The 27,610-nt window shown below is 41.7% G+C and overlaps 2 protein-coding genes across 2 annotated transcripts in view; one reads left to right on the forward strand and one right to left on the reverse strand.

The window, feature by feature from the left end:
* LOC132820461 (interleukin-13 receptor subunit alpha-2-like) overlaps positions 1-27,410 on the reverse strand; it is a 343,536-nt gene extending 316,126 nt beyond the window's left edge. Inside the window, exon 1 of the mRNA XM_060832616.1 lies at positions 27,324-27,410. The gene's annotated coding sequence lies outside the window, so the exon portion shown is untranslated. The remainder of the gene's footprint in view (positions 1-27,323) is intronic.
* On the forward strand, positions 132-19,031 carry LOC132820460 (chloride intracellular channel protein 2-like). Its single transcript, XM_060832613.1, has 6 exons — positions 132-435; positions 3,354-3,463; positions 7,154-7,279; positions 11,509-11,615; positions 13,429-13,610; positions 15,613-19,031. The coding sequence occupies exons 1-6, from the start codon at positions 382-384 to the stop codon at positions 15,772-15,774; spliced, it is 741 nt and encodes a 246-aa protein (XP_060688596.1). The 5' UTR covers positions 132-381; the 3' UTR covers positions 15,775-19,031.
* Positions 27,411-27,610: the final 200 nt, after the last annotated feature.

A 27,610-nucleotide genomic window follows, 5' to 3' on the forward strand; every position in this document is an offset into this window, starting at 1 on the left:
ACTTTTTTTTTGTCCTGTTGTTTGAATTTTATTTCCTGTATTTTGCTGTAATTAACATTGGGATATTGCTGTGTCATTGTTGTTGCTAGCTGCCTTTTTAAGTTAGAGACCACCCTCCGCTTTGTATGAGGGAAGCACAGTGTTGAGACAAGCAGGGCGTTACACCCTAACTAAAGGGAAAACAGAACTCTTTCGTGCCTTGTGGAGGCTTAGTGCTGCTGAGGTGACTGCAGTATCCTGTACCTTGATAGACACTCTCAGAAAAGTGGATTAAGCAAAGAGACTGCCATACTTGTTTGGTACTTCTTGTTCCCTCTGAGACTCCTTATGAAAACGGTCTTTAAACTTGGACTGCTTGTTTGACTATTCTCTGTTCCAGCAATGGCCAAACAAGGATCTGGCAGGAAAAACCCAGAGATCGAACTTTTCATTAAGGTAAAATAAAACTGATTTTTTTTTCATATCAGAAAATTGCATAATACCTATCTCTATGGTTAAAGATTGAGTGGATTTTGTTTTTGTTTCATTTGGTGAGTTTATTTGTTAATTGAATAATTTCTTTATTCAAATAAGTAACCGTTGTTTTATGAATACTGAATTTTGGTGTAAGTTAGACTGACTCTATATCAATGAGCAGTAAAATGAATTGGAATATTGCTTGAATAATACATAAGTAATGACAGCATTGTATTTTCTTTTGTTGAAATATGTTATCTTTACCAAGCTTGAGATTTACTTCACATTTTTTAGAGATAAAGAAGTTAACAGCCACTAGAGTAAAATTGCTGATCGCGTTATGAAACAAATTGAAATTTTGACAGTATTAAATAGATTGTAATCTATTTGTCTACCTACGCTATCTCTTGCTTGTGCACCAGTGTTAAAAGGACTACAGAGCGTGGCAAGCAAACCCTGTTGAAACTGAACCTGATGTTGAGTTAGGGAAAGGAATTGGACTGACTCCTTGAATCCGAAAGGCACGCAAGCCAATAGCAAAACAGCAGAAAATCCCCCATTGTTTCACTGCCTCTACCATTATTAAATGAGCTGATGTAACACTTCCCATAACATAATAACCCTTTCCTGTCTTTTTGTGTTTTTTCCCCGCAGTGGGCATTGAGTGCCTCCTGTTCTTTTCTAACTTATTATTCCTTGTCAGTTCCCCAGCTAAGAGTGCATGCATCTTCTTGTCTGAGACACAACTTGAATTAATCGGATTTTTTGGATACCAGTATTGATCTTCTCTGCGTAGAAATAGCATACTTTAAAAAAAATCACAGCTGAGACTGTGATGGCAACAAACTAAATCACTCATGCAATTCGACTATGTCCAAGAAAGACTGGAAGTTGTAGCACACATCTATCAGGACTATAGAAATCATACTGTAGATAGCTTCAGATAATTACCAAACACTACTGGATCTGAACCCTGAGAAAGATTTATTGTTTCAATATTCTGGTAATATAGGTAAAGTTTCTTTATGCAAGGGCATGAGCTAAGCATTAACAGTCATAATGAGTTATTTGTTTTTCTTACTCCTCTTAGACTTGCTGTTTCATTTTTTTCACAATTTATAACATTCATGCTACAAGTTTAATAATAAATGATTGCACTGTACACAGATGCTAAAGCAGCAGTGTAAGTCTGCAGGCATGATCTGAACTGCCTCCCAAGTGAAGAGTGGTTTGGTTAGAAACAATCTTGTCTGCAAACTGCAAGGTTCTGGGTTCAACTTCAACTCCAGGGCTTGAGCATATAATTGAAGACTAACACTTCAGTGCAGTACTGAAGAAGTGCTGCGCTGTTAGCAATGCTGTCTTTTGGATGAAACATTAAACCAAGATCCCATGGTGCCTGTTTGCGTGAATGCAAAGGTTCCCAAAGCCACTTAACAGCAGGGTTGTTTCCTTGATGTCCTGGGAAATATTACGCCTCAAGCAATATCACAAGCTATTGGGCAGCCTCACATTGCTGTCTGAGTGTTTCTGAAGTGCGCACGTTGGTTGCTGCACTTCCAATATAACAACAGGGGTTACACTTCAAAACACTGAGGGACATCCAGTGATTGTGAAAATCACTACATAAATGTGTGTCTTTCCTTTTGGAGAATTATGGAATGCAAAGCCAATTACCAAAGCACTTAGAACATTTTTTGGGTGCTCTATACCCACTACATCATAAAGTAAATAATGACAGACCCTTCAAATACATACATCTCAAACATTCTGGAACTTACTATATTTAGGCCTGTGCCATAGACTCTCCTAAACAAGAGCCAGGCCATGGAGAGTATCCTCCTGGCATAGAATCTAACCAACAACTGCAGAATAAACTCACCCTCAACTGACAGGGTAAACAGTTTAATTCTAAATATTGTTGGTTCTGTCCTACCAGTATATATTTGAGAAGTCATTAGTGAACTTTATCAGCCATTTCCTGATGGTACAATTTTTCAGTTATCCCTAGGACGGAAGTCTTATCTAAAACAAACAGGGTGTCAGAAAATGAAGCTCCAAGCTCTTAGAAAATGAAACGTTATTTCAGATATATATAATCATAAGTCACGTGACAAGATCATGTTACAAACTCAAGTTGGAGGGCTCAAGTTCAAATATACAAAAACTTATTTCCTTCCTCACTAAAAAATAAATTGTTATTGCCTCTGTTATGGCAGAGAGGGATTTGATAAGAACACATATTTGAGATAATATCACTACCCTTCTGCATCCATGATATTTAGTAAGTTACTTTCATTTTCGAAATTTACAAATTTGGATTAGACAACATTGGAATCCTAATACTGCTTAAGAAATTCAACGAGTAAGATGTTAATATTTAATGCATTCTGCAATTTGAGTCTCAAACACTGTTATTAGTAATGACCGTGATCATTACATTGCAGCCTATGACTTAACCGGTTTCCAGATCTTCCCTATCCTGAGCCAGTTAACCCTTTTATGGGCTGACATAAGAAGCAGGAGTGAAAAATAAAACCAAGCAATTGTGAATTTTACATTATTTTGGGTAAATATGACCAAACACAGATGCTAAAATTCTTCTTATAGTTCATTGGCTGTGAATTTGTTGGGAACTCCTTGACCTTGGGAAAAAAAATTTATGGATGGTTTTTACTTCCATCTTAATAGATGAGGGTATCTAAACAGGGAGTTCTAAATGGACACTTCTACCAAACCCCTCCAACTGAAGTTAGGAAATCATTGCCAGTTTTCACTTGAAATGTATGTGTAATAAATATGGTATGCAGCTTCTGACATTAGCTTTGTTAAAACAGAATACTGCAGATTATTTACTTGAGAACCTAAGATTGTTATTCCATTTTCCTTTTCTCCAGGCTGGTTTCGATGGAGAGAACATTGGAAACTGTCCCTTTTGCCAACGTCTCTTCATGGTTCTGTGGCTGAAAGGAGTTGTCTTTAATGTAACGACAGTGGATATGAAAAAGTAAGGCCCATAGAGCTGAGAGGAACTTTATTACTTTGCAGCATTGCAGTGAGAGTTAAGGCATGGTTATCATATTTTAAGTCAATCTATCATGAAGGCTTATCCATAAACTCTGTCAGAAACATACTGGTTTCTGTGGTTTGAAAGCAAAGGATGCCAGATGAAAAGATTGTCTTGCTTTTGTAGCACAGGGCATTTTCCTCCGAGTTAGAAGTTATGAGTCAAGGTCGTAGTGCAAAGATTGAATGAACAGAGTCAAAGCAGCACCAGGAATGTGCTGCACTATTTGGTGCATTGTGTTGCAGATAAAGCATCACTCCAAACTCCTCCCTCTCCTCCCAGGTGGGAATATTTCACTGTCCTGAAGAAGATCAGGGATGTTCTCTTGTGTGCTCTGGCCCAATATTTCTCCCTCAATCAATATCTCGATCTGGTCATCATCATCTTGTTGCTTGTGGGAACATGCTGTGCACAAATAGGCTGCCACATTTCAGATATTCCAGATTTCAGATTTGATTTGATTTAATCTTGATTTACTGAAATTGTACATTTATCTCAGTACAGAAATAAATGTTGTTTTGCATGCAGTACAGGCAGATCATACCATACAGAGTACATTAGGGTAATAGAACAGAGCAATGAATACAATGTTGCAGCTGCAGAAAGTGAGATCAATATTCAATTTAAAATTTAAGAGGTCCATTTAAAAGTCTGATAAAATGGGGAAAAGCTGTTCTTGAATCTATTCATTCATGTATACAAACTTTTATGTCTTCTGCCGACAGAAGAAGGTGAAAGAGAATATAACCGGGCTAGGAGGCGTCTTTGATTATGTTGTTTGTTTCTCCATGGCAGCGGGAAGTATAGATAGAGTCCATGGATGGAAGGCTGGCTTACTTGATAGTTTGGGCTGTGCTCATGACTCTTCAAAGTTTCTTGGGGTCTTGGGAACAGCAATTGCCAAACCACACCGTAATGCAGCCAGATAGAATGCTTTCTATGCTACATCTGTAAAAGTTGGTAAAAATCCTTGTGGAAACGCCAAATTTCCTTAGCCTTCTGAGGAAGTAGAGACATTGTTGTGCTTTGTTGACTATTGCATCAACATGAATGGACCAGGACAGATTTTGGTGATACACTTCAAAAGTATGTCACTGACCGCAATGTGATTAGAAACATCCTGACGTTGTAAAAAGTGCTTTATAAGTGCAAGATTTTTTTCTCAAAACCTTTGAACATAAGAATCAGAAGCAGGAGTAGGCCATCTGGCTCTTTGAGCCTGCTCTATTATTCAATAAGGTCATGGCTGATGTTTTCATGGCCTCAGCTCCACTTACCCACCCTCTTGCCAGCTCCCTTAATTCTTTTACTGTTCAAAAGATTACCTATCTTCGCTTTAAAAATCATTGAGGGAGTCTCAACTACTTCACTGGCCAGGGAATTCCATAGATTCACAACCCTTTGGGTGAAGAAACTTCTTAATTTGTTTCTGAATCTGCTCCCTCTAAACTTGAGGCTATGCCCTCTTGTCCTAGATTCATCTACCAGTGGAAACATCCTCTCTACTTCCATCTTATCTATTCCCTACATAATTTTGTATGTTACAATCAGATCAACCCTTACTCTTCCAATGAATATAATCCCAGTCTACTCAGTCTGTCATCATAAGCGAACCCCTTCCACTCCAGAATCAATCTAGTGAACCTCGTCTGCATCCCCTCCAATGCCAATACAGCCTTTCTCAAGTAAGGAGACCAAAACTGCACACAGTATTCCAGGTGTGGCCTCACCCGGCCCGTATACAGTTGCAACATAACTTCCCTACTTTTAAACTCAATCCCTTCAGCAATGAAGGACGAAATTCCATTTGCGTTCTTAATGGAAGTTGCAGACCATATGCAGACCAACCTTCTGCGATTCATGCACAAGGATACTCAGGTCCCTCGCGTAGCAGCATGCTGCATTGTTTTTTACCATTCAAATAATAGTCTCTTTTACTGTTATTCCTAGTGAAATGGATGACTTCACATTTATTGACATTGTACTCTGTCTGCCAGAACTTTGCCCACTCACTTAAACTGTCTATGTCCGTCTGCAAAGATTCACGGTCATCTGCACACTTTGCTCTACCACACATTTTAGTATCATCCGCAAACTTTGACACACTACAAGGTATCAATGTAACGGTAAGTTAATAAAATTAGATCAGAATTCAAATGATAATAAGAGATGCTGTGATGGAAATTGGTGAACACCAGCTGTATGAAACTGACTGTCTAAAACGGGCAGCTTCTTTATTACAATTTCTTTTTCCAATAGGTTTGGAAAATATTGTTAAGCTTTTACATTTACCAAACCAAGCAAAATCAGCAATAAGTCTAGGAGGAAAGTGTCCAGGAACAGTTTGAGTGATTGTTCTGTGAGCTTCAGTGGATAGAGGATTGGATATGGTGAAAAATTGCTTGCAAATTTGCTAGAAATCCATTCTGTGCTGTTAAAATATGCAAATTCACTACCTCCACCCTTACGGTGTGCTGAACATGAAATAAAATGAAAGCTGTCTACTTCCCATCCTTTTCCTGCCCCCACATCTGGTTCACCTGAATGGCCATTATAATTAGGTGATTAATTCATAAATCTAAACTATTCACATTAGTAAGACATCAGACGTATTAAAATAATACACTGAATGGAGCATCAACTGAGGATATTCAATAAAAGTAGCCCACAGTCCCTCCTCTCTCCTACATCTTCTCAGTGTCCACTCTATCCAGGTCTCTCAGTGTTCTGTAAATTTCAATCAGATACCACCCCCGCCCCACCATCCTTCTAAACTCCATTGAGTACAGACACAGAGCCCTCAACCCTTCTCATAAGACAAGCCCTTCATCCCTGCGATCGTTCGTGTAAATATTCCTTGAAACAAGCTTTCTCAATACACGTTAGAGCTGTGTTTGAATGATGCTCAATACATTTCTAGACACATCCTTACCATTCTGTCTCACCCTCACTACTTTCACTCCATTTCCTGTCACTTCAGTGTCTCGAAAATCACCACCCAACCTGGAAATCAACTTGATCAATAGGCTTGATTACCAGTCAGATAGGGACTCTGGAGGAGGCTGCAGAAGCTGGGGGGAGGGGCTTGCTAATGACATTTGAGGGGTTCAACCTGAGTTAGTCTGCTCCCCGAGCCTGGATAGGGGGTCCAATCGGAGGAAAGATGCTTTCTGCTGCCTGATATTGGTGAGGCCGATCCCCAGCTACTGAGCTCTGTGTAGCTGGGGGTCTGATATGGAATTGGGGCTGCGGGGAGGCTGGAGCGCTCCTACTCCTCCTGGCTAAACACATTGCTTTAACAGCAAGTGTCCCTTCATCAATGTTCTTCTCACCACCCTTCAGCAGCTGGGTTACACATGGCACTAGTTACTGTTAAACCTGCAAATTTGATCAAATCCCAGACTGCCAATCTCATTAGTCAAACTCTCTGGGAGTGGATTGGCTGCTCATGCAATTCAATCCAACCAATTAAATCTCAGAAGAGGATAGCTTTGGTTCAAGTTCAGATTTTTAACGTTTTAACATCTGATCAAACCCCTGTTAAACTTGACCCCACCGTCAACTTATTTCTGTGACAGGTTGGTGACATGCAATTCCATTATTTTCTGACAACTGTTCTCATTCTCATAGGAGACCAGAAGAACTGAAAGATTTGGCTCCTGGCACGAATCCTCCATTCCTCATCTACAATGGAGAGCTGAAAACTGATTTCATCAAGATTGAAGAGTTTCTTGAGGAGACACTTGCTCCACCCAGGTAAAACATATAAACCAGAATGGAATTGTCACTATTATTATAATATAATAACGTAAACACGTGGTAAATTGCTGGTATAATGTCTCTTGCATCATTCAGGCACAGTTTGGAATACAAGCAAATCAAATGGCAGGATTGGGTGAAATCAGAGACTAGAGAAGTTCAATAACGGAGAGGATAGATAGCGAGACCTGAATGGAATTCACTCAGAAGTGGAGCCTATTTCCTGTTACCTGCCAACTGAGTGACAGAAACATGGAGCCTGGTGAGTGGGTTAGGGATAGTCTTAGGGCTTACAGTGGACATCTTCCTATGGTTAACCGAGAAGGAGGAAACTGGGGTTAAGAGTCAGAACACTATTTTCTGATTTTTGTTTTTCTTTTCAACAACAAAACATATGAATTAGGAGGAGTAGGCCAGTTGATCCTGTGAACCAGTTTGTAAGATCATGGCCTCAGCTCCACATTTCTGTATGAGTGACTCAAGTCACTTCAAGGAGTAGGCTCATCAATTCTCTTTTCTAGGGCAAGGGAGGTACAGTAAATACAGCCTTACCAGCATCACTGACCCTCTCTAAATCCTTAAGAACACACAACCCAGAAATCTGGAAAGTGATGGTTTAAATGGTCGTTTGAAGGAGTGAAAATTAGCTCAGGCCCTTCGATACGATTCAGAAATTTTGTTGATTTGATTTGAAACTCTAAAGAGGCTGTATCGGTTAGTTTAATGATTCCAATGTAAATGATCTTGTTCTTATTTATTTACCATGTCATTAGTTTTATTTGTACACATAAATTCCAAGATCAATAAGCAAACAAGATTGCCACTGAAAAGGAGTTTGAAAGAAATATTGAATTGGTTGATTTTGTGGTGCTTGTTGTTTGTTCTTTGTTGGTCATTGATTGCTCTCTGGTCATACTCCTGCCTTTTTGTAATGTGCTACAGCACTAATCAGTTACAGAATATCTTAAACTCACTGACTGCAAGGGTGATAGAGATAAGAACGATAAGTATTTTGAGGATCACTTGAACTACGGAAGCATACAAGTCTATGCATTAAGTGCTGGAAAATGGGACTAGTTTAGAAAGGTACTAGATAACCAGCATAGACACAGTGGGCCAAAGGGCCTCTGGACTGTCTGACTGTATGACATTCCAGTTCCATCTCGAGCATGTTCTCCTTGCTGTCAATAATACCTTGTTATTCTGCCAGACAGTCACATGAATGTACTTTGAGGCCAGCAAGATCACTCAATTCACATGGATTTGTTGCCTTTCAAAATCAGTATCATTGAAGCAGTCCAAATGTATTGTCATATTGGCATTTTGCATGTCAATCCTTGGAATGGGCATTTTTTTCAGACCTGACATTCACGGGTGAAATGCTAAAACGTTTGAAAGAATCGGAACATTCTCAATTCTTAGTCTTGTAATATTTGACACTATTGTTCAAACACTATCAGCTGGGGAGAAAAAAGATGCAGAGCAAACCAAACCTTTCCTGTAACTGGTCCCAAAAGCTGCTGCGTTCAAATTGACTAAAAGCACAATTCAAAAGAACTTTAAATGAATGGTATCACTTTCTATACATGGTATATTATTTAATTGATAAGAAAACTTGTTACATTTACCCAACTGAAGTGGGAATAATTTCAATAATAAACAGCCTTGAAGCTTAATGAAAGATTAACAAAATTGAAAGTCAGTGCTCTATTGTTACGTTTTGACTAAAGGGATTGTTCATTTATTATTTACTGATGATAATTAATAGCTGGAGACTGAGCTTTCTTTAATATCCTCCGTGGGGATGTAGATTACAAAATGGATTTGGTTTGTAGAACAGGAGCTTGCTGACTAGATGTCCTATAAATGATATGTGAATGATAATACTGGTGATTCCCATTTAATTCAAACAAAGGGCCATTCGAAGTTCTCAGGTCTGGCAGTGTCTGTGGGAAAAGAAACGGGTGAAATCCTCCAGGCCTACAGCAGGTGAGGAAGGAGGAGCCCAGGAAAATTAGGGGGGTCATTATCAATGCAGATAGCCAATGACTTCCTGCCTCTACTCAAGTAAGTTTTACAGATGAAGATCCACAGTGGAACTTCCTGCCCCATCTCCACTTATGGTCCCTAACAGATCAAATAACCACCACTTAATAATCACTTAAGGGCCTATTCCTACAAAGGTTGTCATTACCTTTTCGTCCAGGAGGGTTAAGTCATAGCTGACCCTTCAAGTAGGTTGGGCCGGCTGCCTGTCATTTGGTGGATGAGGATGCAAACATCAATTCTCTTTTCTAGGGCAAGGGAGGTACAGTAAATACAGCCTTACCAGCATCACTGACCCTCTCTAAATCCTTAAGAACACACAATCCAGAAATCTGGAAAGTGATGGTTTAATAGTTGTTTGACGGAGTGAAAATTAGCTCAGGCCCTTCAATACGATTCAGAAATTTTGTTGATTTGATTTGAAACTCTGAAGAGGCTGTATCGGTTATTTCTCTAGTCATTTCTGCCTGATTAAGGGCCTGGACAGGGAGCAGGGATGGGCCTTTTAGATTAGATTCCCTGCAGTGTGCAAACAGGCTCTTCGACCCTCCGAAGAGTAATCCAACCAGACCCACTTCCCTCTGACTAATGCTCCTAACACTGGGCAATTTAGCATGGCCAATTCACCTGACCTGCACATCTTTGGACTGTGGGAGGAAACCGGAGCACTCAGAGGAAAGCCACGCAGACAAGGGGAGAATGTGCAAACTCCACACAGACAGTTGCCCAAGGCTGGAATTGACCTGGGACCCTGGTGCTGCGAGGCAGCAGTGCTAACCACTGAACCACCATGCCACCCTTGGGCTGACCCCCCATGAATCCCCTGTCCTGTGAACCCCACCTTACAAGACCTCTGATTGGCCAGCAACTCTAGGCAGACAGGATGTTTTATCCCTGTGTCCTCAGTTTGTATACAGACCCAGTGGTGTCCACTAAAGTGCCTGGATGGACATAAGATCTGACAGCACTTTGTTCTAGGAGTGCATGTAGGTATAGGCAGTACATGAGTTATTCACCTGTCTAGAGTTGGAGAGTCATAGAGATGTACAGCACTGAAACAGATCCTTCGGTCCAACTCGTCCATGCCGACCAGATATCCCAACCCAAACTAGTCCCACCTGCCAGCACCTGGCCCATATCCCTCCAAACCCTTCCTATTCACATACCCATCCAGATGCCTTTTAAATGTTGCAATTGTACCAGCCTCCACCACTTCCTCTGGCAATTCATTCCATACATGTACCACCTTCTGAGTGAAAAGGTTGCCTCTTAGGTCTCTTTTATATCTTTCCACTCTCACCTTAAACCTCTAGTTCTGTACTCCCCGACCCCAGGGAACAGACTCAAATTCTCCAACCTTGGTAACATCCTTGTAAATCTTTTCTGAACCTTTCAAGTTTCACAACATCTTTCTGATAGGAAGGAGACCAGAATTGCATGCAATATTTCAAAAGTGTCCTGTACAGCCACAACATGACGACCCAACTCCTGTATTCAATACCCTGACCAAGATTATGCCCAATGTCAGATCCTTTTGTTGAACTTGTTTCCGTGTTGATGTTTTGTTCAGAATCACCAATTCAATCAGATTGTACAAAGTTACAGTCCAATAATTCTTTGAGATATGAAACAATGTTTGGTGTGAGGAAGACTAGAGGGAAAGGGATAAGTGGCGACAGATAGGTCCTTTCTTTCTCCAATTGTTTCCCATTGCTATCACAACCTATATTGGCAGCTTTCTTCTGTTCTTTCCTGGAGCTAGCTCTGCTGTTGTGAGAAGACAGAGAGATGCAGCATATTTTATGTGCCCCAGCTCCGAGGATTATTTAAATCTGATGATCAGGTCAAAAAGAGGGCGCTTTGAGATTTTTATTTGGGGGAGGGGGAGAGGCAGAGGAAAAGATCTGATGGTAAACGCAGGAGGGATGGGACAGTCATAGTGCAATGTGAGAAGGAAAGTAGACAGATATATGTTCATGCTTTCTAAATCTGCAATTGTAAGCATTTATGGATTTGATTCCAAGATGAATGTAAAGATAGAAACCTGGGGCTCGAATTCAAGTTTGAAATTGAATAGTTCCTTTTGAACGATTGCATTGTATCAATAAACTCTGGTCTAAATGTTTTACATGAATTTGTATGTACACAAGAGAGAGTTCATGTTATCCTCTTGTCACCAGATACCCACATCTCACTCCACGACAGCCAGAATCCTACGCTGCAGGCAGTGACCTCTTTGCCAAATTTTCAGCATACATCAAGAATGCAAGGAAAGATGCCAATGAAAGTAAGTTCTGCCACCACAATGAATTAGTTGTCAACCCTGCCACCAGCAATTTTCACAGATTGTATGGAATGGGAGTTAATTTACTTTGGATTAAGCCAAACCCTCAAGGACCATTTTAATTGTTGGGAGGCTGTGCTGTCTTACGCAAGGCCAGGTAAAGTGTAATTAATTTGCATGGATGTACTTGAAAATGTATTCCAATTAAAATCTGAGGCAGATAGGCAGAGTTGGGATATTTATCAGCTTGCCACATCTGCCTCAGATGAAAGTGTGATGAGTGGTGGGATTTTCATTCCCACTGGTGTTGATTCATGCTGAAACTGGGCCTGCCACTTACAAATGCAGATTGAAGGCAGAAACAGGGGCTATAGCATACATTGGCAGTCAGTTTGAAAGGCTCGTTTCAGTTCTCTGTGATTTTGTCCCTGTGAGGTCTTTCTTTATTCACTGATGGGATTAGGTGTCGCTGGCTGGCCAGCATTCACTGCCTGTCCTTAGTTGCCCTGAAGAAGGTGGAAGTGAACTGCCTTCTTGAATCATTGCAGTCCATATGCTGTAGGTTGACCCACAATGCTATTAGGGACAGAATTCCAGGATCCTGACCCAGTGAAAGTCAATGAATATATTTCCAAGTCAGGATGGTGAGTGGCTTGGAGGGGAACTTACAGGTGGCTGTGTACTCCAACCTTGTCCTTCTAGATGGAAGTGATCATGAGTTTGGAAAGTGCTGTCTAAGAATTGTTGGTAAGTTTTTGCAGTGCTTCTTGCAGATAGTACACACTGCTGCTGAATACTCATGGTGGAGGGAGTTAATGCAAGCTCTTAAACATTAGGCTCTCTAACCTTCACACACACCCTATATTCCCCATCAACTCTCTATGTCTCAGCCATTCCAACTCATAGCCATACTCATACCTCTGATGCCCCCCATATTTCCAATGTTAAACCAAGTCTGCCCACCAAAGCCATGTGCCAACCATTGCAAGTTATGTCATGCCATCCACCCCCCATACATCTACATAGCCCCTTATATTCCCAACAACAATCACCGCCATTGCTACAACAGCAAGGTAATCCTTGCCCAATTTTTCACATGATTCACCCAGATTTCTCGACATTGTCCACATTGTTCAGGTCCCTGTAAGATTCTGCTCAAGACAGTATTGCAGTGAAGCAGACCAAATATATCAATGCAATGTTAACATTTTGCAAAAATATCATTCTGTGTCTAATATAAAAGGTACAATTAGTTCAAAAAGGACATGAAATAATCAAGAAAGTAAAATTAACTCATGTTATGCATTCCTGCTCAAAGTGACCTTATTCAGGTGGCAAACTGGGAATTTCTAAGACATACACAATCATTTCCCTTTCCAGTTCAATATTTAGCACTTTTGAAGACTATGAACATCCTCATACATCCTTAAGTTTACAAACTTAGTAAATACCGTACAAGACATATTCCGCGAAATCAAAGTAACTCCAAATTTCATTGCAGATGTCAGAAGATTTCAAAGATCAAGGCACAACCATTGCGAAACATCCTACAAGTTTAACTCACATTTTTGTTTTGTTGACAAATAAACCTTGTTACAAGTAACGATGAGATAATGCAGTTGCTATTTTCTGACTGTCAATTGGTTTCCAAAAGTGGGAGGGCTGACATTTGGTTAATCTAAATTATGCAACATGATCAACTTGTAAATGTACCAACAGATGTTTCTTATTAACATGGTTTCACCTTGAGGATAGCAACAAGCTCCAGAACACAGTTGCTGGCAGAGCTAATGATGCTCTCCCTGATTTACTCCAGAGTTTGAAAAGGCCCTGCTGAAGGAGCTGAAAAGGCTGGACAACTACCTGAAAGAACCCCTTTCTGATGAGATTGATGCTAATAGTTCAGAGACGATCCTTGTTTCCAAGCGCAAGTACCTCGATGGAAATGAGCTGACGCTGGCAGACTGCAATCTACTACCTAAACTGCACATCATCAAGGTATAATTAACAAGAAATCTTATTAAACTCTGCAGTTGTTAGGCCCGATGTTCTAAGAGGTCATGAGATTAGCTTGGCCTCATTCTCAAGTGTCAGTTTATGGCTGGTGTTCTGGGAACTTACTGCAATCTGCCACTTGAATGTAGACTTCAATATAGGAGGGTTGGTCAGTAAGTTTATGAATGATACAAAATTTGGTGAGGTAGTAAATAGTTAGGAAGATAGCTTTTGATTACAGGAGGATCTAGATTGGCTTGTCAGATGGGCTGATCATTGGCAAATGGAATTCCGTCTGGATAAGTGTAAAGTGATGGTCTTGGGCAGGACAACAAAGTAAGGGAATATGTGATGAATGGTAAGATCCTGGGGTGTATTAAGGATCAGAGGGATCTAGGTGTGCATATGCATTTGTCTCTTAAGGTTGGGGGACAGGTATATAAAGTGGTTATCCAGGCATTTGTTAGCAGAAGCATACAGTTTAGAAGCAGGTCTTCAGTAAAGGCTTTTCTGTGGAGTCCTGTTTCTCCCTTGTTGGTCTTGCCTTAAATTCCTGCAGATTGTTTCTTTGTTCACATTCGTGTAACTGTTGACTGTTGACTCTTAAAGCAATTCAGTTTTCAAAGCTATAAATGCATTGTGTCTTTGGAAAAATTCTTCTTCCGAGTCCAGTAGATTTTATACCATGCAGTATGAAGTATTGATGCCCATTACTGATCAGCTTGTGGTATTTGTCGATAGAAGGATGCTGCTCCCATTCCCCCTTTCCTGACTGGGTCTGAGGTCCTATTTTGATTTCATGTGGTAGAGGAACAACCACAAGTGAATTTTGGCAGGAAGAGATTCCTTTCTTCAGAAAATATTGTTGTTTGCATGATACCAACTAGGTACAAGTTACATTAGTAAAATAAACATTGTTAGTAAGACTATGAGGTGATGTATGCATACAGGTCTGCGCTCCAGGAAACGCCAAGGTGCCTTACCTTGTCACATTGGTTTGGGTGAGGATAATGTCAGATTGGATGGCACTTAATGCAATCTGCAAAATTAAGCCTTTCAGGACCATTTCCTCCTAAACAAGGTCCCATTCCAAAAGAGCTAATCCTGTTGCAGGAGTAAGCATTTGTAAGCTAATGAAGCAGACCTCTGAATGAATGGTGGCTAGTTTTATTATTGCACCTTGCCACAACACTTTCAACAGGGTGTCTAACATGCAGCTATAGTACATGTTAGATTATCCCATTGAGGTAACCTCCTCTTGACCATAATTGTTGACTCAGGGCCAAGAGCATCTGGAATTGTGAATGTCTATGCATTGTCCATGTTATGAGGGATCTTTGTGCTGACCAGCTCTGACATTCTGTCATTCTGAAATAAGAGATAATCTTGTTTACCATAAAGCAACACCATGAGAAATTTGCCAAGAAGTATTTTTAAACTACTTAATGAATTCTGAAATTAAAAGTTAAATGCTCCATCAATTGGATTGAATATGATTTTTTTATTTAGCTTAGTTCAAGATATTGAGGAGCCGGTACTGGACTTGGGTGGACAAGGTCAGAGGTTACATGACGCCAGATTATAGTTCAACAGGTTTATGTGAAATTACTAGTGACGAAGGAACAGCACTCCAAAAGCTTATGATTTCAAACAAACCTGTTGGACTATAACTTGGTATTGTGTGACTCCTGACATTATTAGTTCAAGAAACCCAATCTTAACTCAAACTGTTGAATGACAATCAACAATAGTGTGTAAAATCTGACGGGCTTAAATTGGGTGTCTAACTCAAACATGCTAAACTAAAATCGGGCTTGCTATTTCTTTGTATGCTTTTGTGGAGTAAATTTTGCAGATGAATACTGTTGAGGAACTAACCTTTATGACACATTGAAATTTCATACCACATTACAGTTGGTAATATAATCTATATGCCTCTCAGTGTTTTAGATTATTGTCTTCAATGTGAAAGTAATGCACCTTGTCTGTCTGGACTCTTCTGCAGGTGGCTGCAAAGAAGTTCCGTAATTTTGAGATCCCTGTGGAAATGTGTGCTCTCTGGCGTTACCTGAACAATGCATATAAACGAAATGAGTTCAGCCACACTTGTCCAACTAATGAGGAAATTGAACGCGCCTATGCTGATATTGCCAAAAACCTCGAATGAAGATAAATTGACTGCATGAGCATTCCAATGTCATTGCTCAAACACCCATACATTATTTGCTAAACAGACAAGTAACAAGGAAATCTGTCGTTTCGCTCAGATTTGTTCACAGTGCTGTTCTAGTGTGAGGCCCGTTCAATTGCTTTAATGCTCGTCATTGCTACCGTTCCTATTCTATTATTCAATGCTGTCTCAATAGTAATGAAGTGTTCAACTATTACAGTCTTGCACTTCAAAGTGACATTAGACCCAGTTTGCACAAATACAAAATGGTCTTAAAAATGAAACAGAGAAATAAAGACAGTCATCACTCTTGGGCCTAAATATCATAAGCACTTTGTAGCCTGAAAGCTTCCTTAACACACAACATTTAAACCCTATCTGCTGTTAGGTAATTGGATTTTGAGGCCTTAAAGGTGGAGAATTCCTTTTCGATAACAGTGCCTCACATTTGCACTGCACAATAAAACCTCCCTGGATTTATAAAACAGCAGCTTGCCTGATTCACCATAAAAAGTCCTCTGATGGGCAATAATCTTGTCAAAATGCTTCTAGAGTAGTCCCATTCACAATTGCTTCAGATAGGAGCTGAAGCCCAATAACACACCGAAATGTCTTCTCATTTAACCACACTCTTGACCAATCATCTTCAATTGCTCCATCAATGACCTTCTCTCCATCAGAAGTAGGCATGTTAGCTGATGACTGCACAATCTTCAGCATAATTTGAAACACTTCATACATGTCTGAATGCTGCAAGATCTGGATAATATTCAGGTATAGGCTAAGAACTGATAAATAACATTCATCTCACACAAATGCCAGGCAATGACCATCTTGAATAAGAGAGAGTCTAGCCATCACCCTTTGATATTAAGTGGCATTAGCGTCACAGAATCTCCCCACTATCGACATTCTTGAGATTACCATTGACCAGAAGCACAACTAGACTCGCCGTATAAATACAGAGGCTACAAAATCAGGAGAGAGGCTAGGAATCTTGCAGCAAGTTACTCACCTCCTGATTCCCAAAAGCCTGTCCACCATTGACAATGCACAAGTCAGGACTATGTTGGAATGCTCCCCACTTGCCTGGATTAGTGCAGCTCTAACACTGAAAAAACTTGACATCATCCAGGATAAATCAGCCCACTTGATTGGCACTACATCCACTCCCTCCATCGCCAATGCTCAGTAGCAGCAGTGTGTTCTATTTATAAGTGGATTGCAGAACTACACCAAGACTCCTTAGACAGCACCCTCCAAAGTCCACAACTGTTGCCATCTAAAAGGACAAAAGCAACAGATACATGGGAACACCACAACCTGCAAATTTCCCTTCAAATCCCACACAATGCTAACTTAAAATCATATCACCATTCCTTTAGTTTCACTGAGTCGAAATGGTGGAACTCCCTAACAGCATATGGGATAACCCACAACAAATGGACAATAAATGCTGGCCTTGCCAACAACGCCCATGTCCCCTGAAGATATCTTTTTAAAACATTCCACCTATAGCTTTTCCACTCCCTCCCCAAGGAACTGTTCCAACATGTTTCCATTTTTTTACCTAGAAATCTTTCCATGATCTTGGTCCTGTTTGTCTGTGTAGAATCCTCCAGTGCTACAACTCTCCGAGATCTCTTTGCTTCTCCAATTCTGGCCTACGCCTAAATCACTCAACCAGCGGTGACCATATGTTTAACTCTTGGTTCGAAACTCTGGAATATTTCACCTAAACCTCTCTACATTTCTATGCCTCTCGCTTCTTTTAAGATACTCCGAAAAACTTGCCTCTTTGAACAAGCTTTACATATTCTTTCCTGATTGCTCCCTCAATGTGTCACTGTCAAAAACATTTTTATTGATATCACTCCTTTTTGGAGATTTGAAGTGCTTTAGTGTTGTAAACGAGCTACATAAATGTAAGTTGTTGTTGTATACCATTAAGCTACTGGAATCACTGAATTTTAGCTGATAGCTTACAAAAAAACAGTTAGTTGACAATTAGTTCAACATAGATAATTCACAGACAATGCACGCATAAGACTGATTGCAATAAACTCTACCTTTTTAAAGAACTCAAAGTACTTGTAATCACAGTGGCTATTCCTTGTATGTTGAAGTGTGACCTATCATGGTCTTGCTCGTTCTTAGTACTCAAGTACTGTTCTTAGCACTGTTGCCTCACAGCGCCAGAGACCCGGGTTCAATTCCCGCCTCAGGCGACTGACTGTGTGGAGTTTGCACGTTCTCCCCGTGTCTGCGTGGGTTTCCTCCGGGTGCTCCGGTTTCCTCCCACAGTCCAAAGATGTGTGGGTTAGGTGAATTGGCCATGCTAAATTGCCCATAGTGTTAGGTAAGGGGTAAATGTATGGGTGGGTTGCGCTTCGGCGGGTTGGTGTGGACTTGTTGGGCCGAAGGGCCTGTTTCCACACTGTAAGTAATCTAATCTAATCTAATCACAAAGTGTTGTTGGAAAATGGATCAGCCCAGGTTGGTGACAGTTTAGACAAAAAAAACTCTTCTGTTCTAACATGAAAAATGTGAAGTTAATGAGACCCACAAAGAAGCAGGGACTGGCATAAGCACATTTGTAAACAAACTTCGAAGTTTATCATGAAGTCCATATCTCTACAGTAAATTATGAAGCATTCAACCACTGAGGTACAGCCCTAAACTGTAGTATAACTCAGCTCTACAAATAGGCCATCCCTGTACATCTAAATCAGAGTTACATATGTGGGACAGCCAGCAACTTGGCAGCAACTGATCAAACAACAAATCTGACTGGCACTGCCCACTCTGACTGAGCCCCCACCCAAATTAATCCATTAAACAAAACAAACTGAGCAAAAGGAAAGAAGTGAAACTGAAATTACTAATTTGTAAGATTGAAAATGTGTATTTTCAAAATGTGCTAGTAATTTATGAAGGCATTTTGTTTGACCTTGAATTGCTGATAGAGAGAGCTGCAAATAGTAGATAGAGATATGAAATATATGTAAAAATAAATCTACTTTAGATTGTCATGTCACATAATCCTGAGTTTTTAACCTAGGAATGAGATGAATGTATCCTGAGCAAAGATTGTTCCTCTGTTAATGTTAAGGAACCATAAACGTATATCATATTGCGATAATATTGTGCAAATGTAGAAGAACCATGTTGTCATGTAGCAGCTCCTTTAATAAGACCCTGAATCTATCTTGTTGTACAATATTAAAGAATTACATTGTTTTTTTTCTTTCTAATATGGTCAACATATTTGTATGCTTTTGATATCCTATATTGGTGTGCATTAATGCATCTCCTGCTTAACTGCATCCTGATTTCCTTTTGAATTTAATATTGCTTAATTCAATAAGTACTGGAGCTAAAAGATTTGAGTATAATTTCAAGCAGATGATATATAAAATCTGGTGCACTGAGTCTGCAGGATTGAATTTATCCGTGTGACGGAGAGTGTAAGGATGTGTATAAGATTTTTGCTGAGTAAAATAAGGAGCATTTTTTTCAGATCAGTAAGGCTCTCTGGTTGATATCACAGAACAGAATAGGGAATTACCACAGGTTGAGCAAGAAACTCAAATTGAAATATTTTCTTTTCATTTAATGTTTTTGGAGAATCCTTCTGCTGATTCAAGTGAAGAATATCCGCCTTGGTGACAGTATGTTTTGCTAGGTGAGGTGCCCAGAGGCTGGTATTCCCTTGCTTCACTAGGATGATGCTCCAAACTTCATACCATCATACATTAGTGTGACCATTCCATCAGCCATATTAGCCATTCCTTAGTGGGTGGGTGGGGTGGGGCGTGTGGTCAGATTGGGGCTATTATTTTAGTGCTCCCTAATACCAAATAAATTTGAAGTACCAAACAAATTTGAAGTTGCTGAGCCACATACACAATTACCTGCACTATGAAAGTTCTAATTCATTTCCTGTAGATAAAGCTTCAATTCCCTTTCATAATATTCAAAACCACATCATCTCTTTCTAGCACCCAAACTATCTTCAGCTATCCACATAACACGAATCAAACAAATCACAGAAACTAAGTGCCAGTCATTAATTGCCACTTATATTTTATTTTGAGACCATTTCATTGATTCTAGTAGATGACAAGCTTGACAAACATGTCATATCTATGCAATCTTTGGGTAGCGTGTCCACTCCAATTCACAGGGAACGACAGAACTTAATTCTGTACAAAAGTATCATTTATTCATATTGTGCTCATAGGTGTTTAATTACAGAAGTATATACACATCCTCTGGGCTGCAGCCTCTCATTGGATAAGGCAGGGTCTGTTTGATCGGAATTTTACTGAGAGATTGGCTTTGGCATTTTGTAGAGCTGACTGGATGTTATGGTGTTGAGAAGGACAGTCAGTCGGTAACACAGTATTTCCAGAAACAGGCTGAGGGAGAAAAGAAAGACAACACAGACATCATAATTGCTGCTTGCTCAAAGAAGTGACTTTGACTTTGGAATGTAGAAACAAGAGTGGGCCATTAATCCCTATGAGCCAATTAACCTTGATCAGTTGAATTTGCATTCACTGTTTGTTTATATACAAATCCTAATGTTATCAAATCCAAGAAAATCCAAAATACAAATGTCTGCCATAAATGTCTCTTTTTTTAAACTTTTGGAACCCTATTCAATAACAAAATTCATTTCTAAATTTAAATAAGTTCAACTTGAAAACTTCAGTCTTAATTTGAAAAGCTTAAGTACTGTTTTTGACGAAAAATGACTGGTTTGTATTTTCTCCTGCTGTTGACATGATTTATGCAGTGTAACCACATGTCTCATTCATTATTTTCCAAAAGCTTTGGGTTATCATCATTGGAATCACAAAGAATTCATAGCTGAGAAACAGGCCATTCAGCCCAACTGTTCAAACAACCTTCCAATCTTAACTCCCTTATGTATTCACCAACCTTCCCCATGATAGGAAAGATACTATTAAATTGGAGAGGATTCAGAAATGATTTACCAGGATATTGCTGGGACTGGGGGGTTTGAAACATAAAAAGAGGCTGGGGCTTCTTTCACTGGAGTGTAGGAGGTTGAGGGATGACCTTATAAAGGCTTATAAAATCATGAAGGGCATAGATAAGGTGAATAGTGATGGTCTTTTCCCGAGGGTAGGGGAGTTTAAAACTAGGAAGCTATTTTTAAGGTGAGAGGAGAAAGTTTTAAAAAGGACTTGAGGGGCAACATTTTTACTCGGAGAGAGTGGCTCGTGTGTGGAATGAACTACCAGAGGAAGCAATGGATGCAGTTACAGTCACAACATTTGGATAAGTACATGAATAGGAAAAGTTTGGAAGGAATTGGGCAAATGCAGTCAAGTAGGGTTAGCTTAGTTTGGGAACATGGTCAGCATGGATTGGTTGGATTGAAGGATCTTTTGCTGTGCTGAATGACTTTATGACACCTATCACCATTCACCCCAATTATTCTTTGTGGTAATAAGTTCCATATCCTAACTACTTATGAAATTTTTAATGGGTTAAGAAACTTCTCCTGAATTCCTTATTGTATTTATCATAGAACATAGAACATAGAAAAATACAGCGCAGTACAGGCCCTTCGGCCCTCAATGTTGCGCCGACCGAATCCTACCTAACCTACACTAGCCCAATAACTTCCAAATGCCTATCCAATGCCCGCTTAAATGACCATAAAGAGGGAGAGTCCACCACTGCTACTGACAGGGCATTCCATGAACTCACAACCCGCTGTGTAAAGAATCTACCCCTAACATCTGTCCTATACCTACCACCCCTTAATTTAAAGCTGTGTCCCCTAGTAACAGCTGACTCCATTAGCGGTAAAAGGTTCTCAGTGTCTACCCTATCTAAACCCCTAATCATCTTGTACACCTCTATCAAATCTCCCCTAAACCTTCTTTTCTCCAATGAGAACAGCCCCAAGTGCCTCAGTCTTTCCTCATACGATTTTCCTACCATACCAGGCAACATCCTGGTAAACCTCCTCTGCACTCGTTCCAATGCCTCCACATCCTTCCTATAGTATGGCGACCAAAACTGCACACAATACTCCAGATGAGGCCGCACCAGAGTCTTATACAACTGCAACATGACCTCAGGACTCCGGAACTCAATTCCTCTGCCAATAAAGCCCAGTACACCATATGCCTTCCTCACAGCACTATTTACCTGGGTGGCAACTTTCAGAGATCTGTGTACATGGACACCAAGATCCCTCTGCTCATCCACACTACCAAGTAGCCTACCATTAGCCCAGTAATCCATCTTCTTGTTACTCCTACCAAAGTGAATGACTTCACACTTAGCTACATTGAATTCCATTTGCCACCTTTCTGCCCAGCTTTGCAACTTGTCTATATCCCGCTGTAACCTGCCACATCCTTCCTCACTATCCGCAACTCCACCGACTTTAGTGTCATCCGCAAACTTACTCACCCAGCTTTCAAGCCCCTCCTCTAGATCATTTATAAAGATAACAAAAAGCAATGGTCCCAAAACAGATCCTTGAAGTACACCGCTAGTAACTGCACTCCAAGATGTACCTATACCATCAACTACTACCCTCTGTCTCCTTCCAGCCAGCCAATTTCTAATCCAAACCTCTAATGCACCCTCAATGCCATACCTCCGTAGTTTTTGCATTAGCCTACCATGGGGTACCTTATCGAACGCCTTACTAAAATCCATATACACAACATCTACTGCTTTACCCTCGTCCACCTCCTTAGTCACCTGCTCAAAGAACTCAATAAGGTTTGTGAGGCACGACCTGCCCTTCACAAAACCATGCTGACTATCCTTGATCACGTTATTCCTATCCAGATGTTCATAAATCTTATCCCTTACAATTCTCTCTAAGACTTTGCCCACCACAGAAGTCAGACTCACTGGCCTATAGTTACTCGGGCTATCCCTACTCCCCTTCTTGAACAAGGGGACCACATTCGCCATCCTCCAGTCTTCTGGTACTATTCCCGTTGACAATGACAACATAAAAATCCAGGCCAATGACTCTGCTATCTCCTCCCTAGCTTCCCAGAGGATCCTAGGATAAATGCCATCAGGCCCAGGAGACTTATCTATTTTCATCCTTTCCAGTATTCCCCAGACTTCTTCCCTACATACTTCAATGCCATTCATTCTAATCACATGTGACTCAATATTCACACCAGCAACAGTGTCCTGTTCCTGAGTGAATACTGACGAAAAGTATTGATTTAGTGTCTCTCCAATCTCCTCCGCCTCCACGCACAACTTCCCACTACTATCCTTGACTGGACCGATACCTACCCTAGTCATCCTTTTATTCCTGACATACCTATAGAAAGCCTTTGGATTTTCCCTAATCCTACCAGCTAAGGACTTTTCATGTCCCCTTCTCGCTGCTCTTAGCTCTCTCTTTAGATCCTTCCTGGCTACCTTATAACTCTCAATCGCCCCAACTGAACCTTCACACCTCATCTTTACATATGCCGCCTTCTTCCCTTTCACAAGGGATTCCAATTCCTTATTAAACCACGGCTCCCTCACAAGACCCTTAACTCCATGCCTGACTGGTACATACTTATCAAGGACACTCAGTAGCTGTTCCTTGAACAATCTCCACATATCATTAGTATTCTTCTCTTGAAGCCTGTTTTTTCCAATCCACACATCCTAAGTCATGCCTCACCGCATCATAATTTCCCTGCCCCCAGCTATAACTCTTGCCCTGCAGTGCTCACTTATCCCTCTCCATCACTAAAGTAAAAGTCACCGAGTTGTGGTCACTGTCCCCGAAGTGCTCACCTACCTCCAAGTCTAACACCTGGCCTGGTTCATTACCTAGAACCAAATCCAGTATAGCCTCACCTCTTGTTGGCCTGTTATATAGTTGTAAAGTTTTGGTTTCCACCCAGGAGCAGGAGCATTTTCTCTACGTCTGCCCTATCAAACACCTCTCATAATTTTCAGGATGTCTTGCAAATCACCCCTCAGTTTTTTTTCTTTCCTGGAGGAAGGTGTCCCAGTTCATTCAGTGTTCCCTAACTGTTATAACATTTTAGTTCTGGTCTCATCCTTGCAAATCTTCTGCAAGTTCCCCATCTCCTTGTTTGTAACATGCCACTAAATTAATGATTGAAAGGACAGATAACACTGGATGTCATTGAACACTGAGGTCATTCACAATTTCTGGCTAACAATGATTTAGATTTATATAATGCTACCAGTGCAGAAAGCAATATCATCAACATTTGACACAGATAAGACCTAATATTAGGGTGGCTGATCAAAGGTTTGGTGAAAGAGATCGGTTTTGTAGTGCACAGCAAAGGAGGAGAAAGATTATGATTATCGACAGTTTCCCTACCGTGTGGAAACAGGCCCTTTGGCCCAATAAGTCCACACTGACCCTCTGAAGGGCAACCCACACAGACCCATTCACCTACATTTACCCCTGACTAATGGACCTAACACTACGGGCAATTTTAGCATGGCCAATTCACCCAGCCTGCACATCTTTGGACTGAAACCAGAACACCTGGAGGAAACCCATGTAGACACGGGGAGAATGTGCAAACTCCACACAGATAGTTGCCTGAGGCTGGAACTGAACCCTGGTCCCTGGCGCTGTGAGGCAGCAGGGCTAACCACCGAGCCACGTTGATAGCTGAAGCCACAGCCACCTACGGTGTGTGAAGAAAATCAGGAATGCATAAAAGATCAGAAATGGAAGAATGTAGAGGTCCTGAAGAAACTGAGATCAGGAGGGCAGAGGCAATGGATTCACTGGAGAACAATTAACCAAATAAATGATGGACTTAATTTCCCATGAATTCAATGAGTGGTTTTCTGAGGCAGGAACTTGAGAATCTGTTTCTGATTGTTCAGAGCCTCACCTCTCTTACTGGATTTCAGAGCAGCCTGAGCAGGCTTTGTGAATCTGTGCGGTTGAAGATTTTGAGTAGAAGTAAGCTTCCACAGCAGCATCATCATGTTATCGATCTACATGGGAAATGTGCAGCAAAAATAACGTGGAATAAATTGTCAGTTATATAAAGAATTATAGTACAGTTCAGTGATACAGTTTAGACATGCCTGCTAAAATGATCAAGTGTTCCACTGACACATTTTTCATGCGTCCCACATTAAACTATGTTTGTGGCGTTCTCAACAATTCCTTCTGAGTATGCCAACATTCACAGAATCCCCATTGTGTGGAAATAGGCCACAGTACCCTTCCACTGAACACTCTCATTAGTTTAGCTGAACTGGTCCTTACCCTTAACAATTTCTCCTTCAAATCCTCCCACTTCCTCCAGATGAAAGGGGTAGCCTTGGGCACTCGCATAAGCCCCAGCTATGCCTGTCTCTTTGTCGGATACGTAGAACAGTCTATCTTCTGTAATTACACCGGCACCACTCCCCACCTCTTCCTCCACTACATTGGTGACTGCATTGGCGCCACCTTGTGCTCCCACGAGGAGGTCGAACAGTTCATCAACTTCACCAACACATTCCACCCTGACCTTCAATTCACCCGGACGATCTCTGACACCTCCCTCCCCTTCCTGGACCTCTCCATCTCCATTAATGAGGACCGACTTGACACCAACATTTTCTACAAACCCACTGACTCCCACAGCTACCTGGATTACATCTCTTCCCACCCTACCTCCTACAAAAATGCTATCCCATATTTCCAATTCCTCCGGCTCCACCGTATCTGCTCCCAGGAGGACCAGTTCCACCACAGAACACACCTGATGGCCTCCTTCTTTAAAGAGCACAATTTCCCTTCCAATGTGGTTGAAGATGCTCTCCAACGCATCTCATCCACATCCCACACCCCCACATTCAAACCCACCCCTCCAACCGTAACAAGGACAGAACCCCGCCGGTCCTCACTTTCCACCTGACCAACCTTTGCATAAACTGCATCATCTGCTGACATTTCTGCCTCCTCCAAAAGGACCTCACCACCAGGGATATATTTCCCTCCCCACTCCTTTCCACAAAGACCGTTACTACCTGGTCAGGTCCAAGCCCCCCAACAATCCATCCTCCCCATTCTGGCACCTTCCCCTGCCACCGCAGGAATTGCAAAACCTGCGCCCACACCTCCTCTCTCACCTCCATCCAAGGCCCCAAAGGAGCCTTCCACATCCATCAAAGTTTTACCTGCAGATCCACCAATGTCATTTATTGTATCCATTGCTTCCAATGCGGTCTCCTCTACATTAGGGAGACTGGACGCCTCCTAGCAGAGTGCTTTAGGGAACATCTCCGGGACACCCGCCCCAATCAACCCCACCGCCCTGTGTCCCAACATTTCAACTCCCCCTCCCACTCCGCCGACACCATGGAGATCCTGGGCCTCCTTCACCGCTGCTCCCTCACCACCGGACGCCTGGAGGAACATTTTAACCCAAGGGCATCAATGTGGACTTCACCAGTTTCCTCATTTCCCCTCCCACAACCTTACCCCAGTTCCAATCTGCCAGCTCAGCACTATCCTCATGACCTGTCCTACCTGCCAATCTCCCTTCCCACCTATCCACTCCACCCTCCTCTCTGACCTATCACTTTCATCCCCAGCTCCATCCACCTATTGTACTTTTGGCTGCCTTCTCCCCAGCCCCACCCTCACCCTCACCCTCACCACCCTCCCTGCCCCGCTCCCATTTAGCTCTCCACCCCAGAGACTTCCTGCCTTCATTCCTGATGAAGGGTTTTTGCCCGAAAAGTCGATTTTCCAGCACCACTCTAATCTAGACTCTGATTTCCAGCATCTGCAGTCCTCACTTTTGCCCATTTGACCCAACAAGTCCACACTTACCCTCTGAAGAGTATCCCTCCCAAATCCATTCCCCAACATTTATCCATGATTGATGCACCTAACCTACACATCCCCAAACACGATGGGCAATTTAATATGAAAAAGGAGAAAGTGAGGACTGCAGATGCTGGAGATCAGAGATCACGGGGAGGTTGAACAGTTCATCCACTTTACTAACACCTTCCACCCCGACCTCAAATTTACCTGGACCGTCTCAGACTCCTCCCTCCCCTTCCTGGACCTCTCCATTTCTAACTCGGGTGACCGAATCAATACGGACATTTACTATAAACCGACCGACTCCCACAGCTACCTAGACTACACCTCCTCCCAGTAAAAAATGAGGTCTGCAGATGCTGGAGATCACACCTGCAAATGTGTTGCTGGTCAAAGCACAGCAGGCCAGGCAGCATCTCAGGAATAGAGAATTCGACGTTTCGAGCATAAGCCCTTCATCAGGAATAAGAGAGAGAGAGCCAAGCAGGCTAAGATAAAAGGTAGGGAGGAGGGACTAGGGGGAGGGGCGAAGGAGGTGGGATAGGTGGAAGGAGGTCAAGGTGAGGGTGATAGGCCGGAGTGGGGTGGGGGCGGAGAGGTCAGGAAGAGGATTGCAGGTTAGGAGGGCGGTGCTGAGTTGAGGGAACCGACTGAGACAAGGTGGGGGGAGGGGAAATGAGGAAACTGGAGAAATCTGAATTCATACCTTGTGGTTGGAGGGTTCCCAGGCGGAAGATGAGGCGCTCCTCCTCCAGCCGTCGTGTAGTTGTGTTCTGCCGGTGGAGGAGTCCAAGGACCTGCATGTCCTCGGTGGAGTGGGAGGGGGAGTTAAAGTGTTGAGCCACGGGGTGATTGGGTTGGTTGGTTCGGGCGGCCCGGAGGTGTTCTCTGAAGCGTTCCTCAAGTAAGCGGCCTGTCTCGCCAATATAGAGGAGGCCACATCGGGTGCAGCGGATGCAATAGATGATGTGTGTGGAGGTACAGGTGAACTTG

The sequence above is a fragment of the Hemiscyllium ocellatum genome, chromosome 11 (assembly GCF_020745735.1).
Source record: "Hemiscyllium ocellatum isolate sHemOce1 chromosome 11, sHemOce1.pat.X.cur, whole genome shotgun sequence".
NCBI classification, from domain to species: domain Eukaryota; kingdom Metazoa; phylum Chordata; class Chondrichthyes; order Orectolobiformes; family Hemiscylliidae; genus Hemiscyllium; species Hemiscyllium ocellatum.

Bases quoted from the DNA above. Each gene is read 5' to 3' on its own strand.
- LOC132820460 (XM_060832613.1), top strand. From the start codon at position 382: ATGGCCAAACAAGGATCTGGCAGGAAAAACCCAGAGATCGAACTTTTC. The intron at 3,464-7,153 runs GTAAGGCCCATA...TCATTCTCATAG, and splicing joins ACGACAGTGGATATGAAAAA to GAGACCAGAAGAACTGAAAG. The intron at 7,280-11,508 runs GTAAAACATATA...TCTTGTCACCAG, and splicing joins GAGACACTTGCTCCACCCAG to ATACCCACATCTCACTCCAC.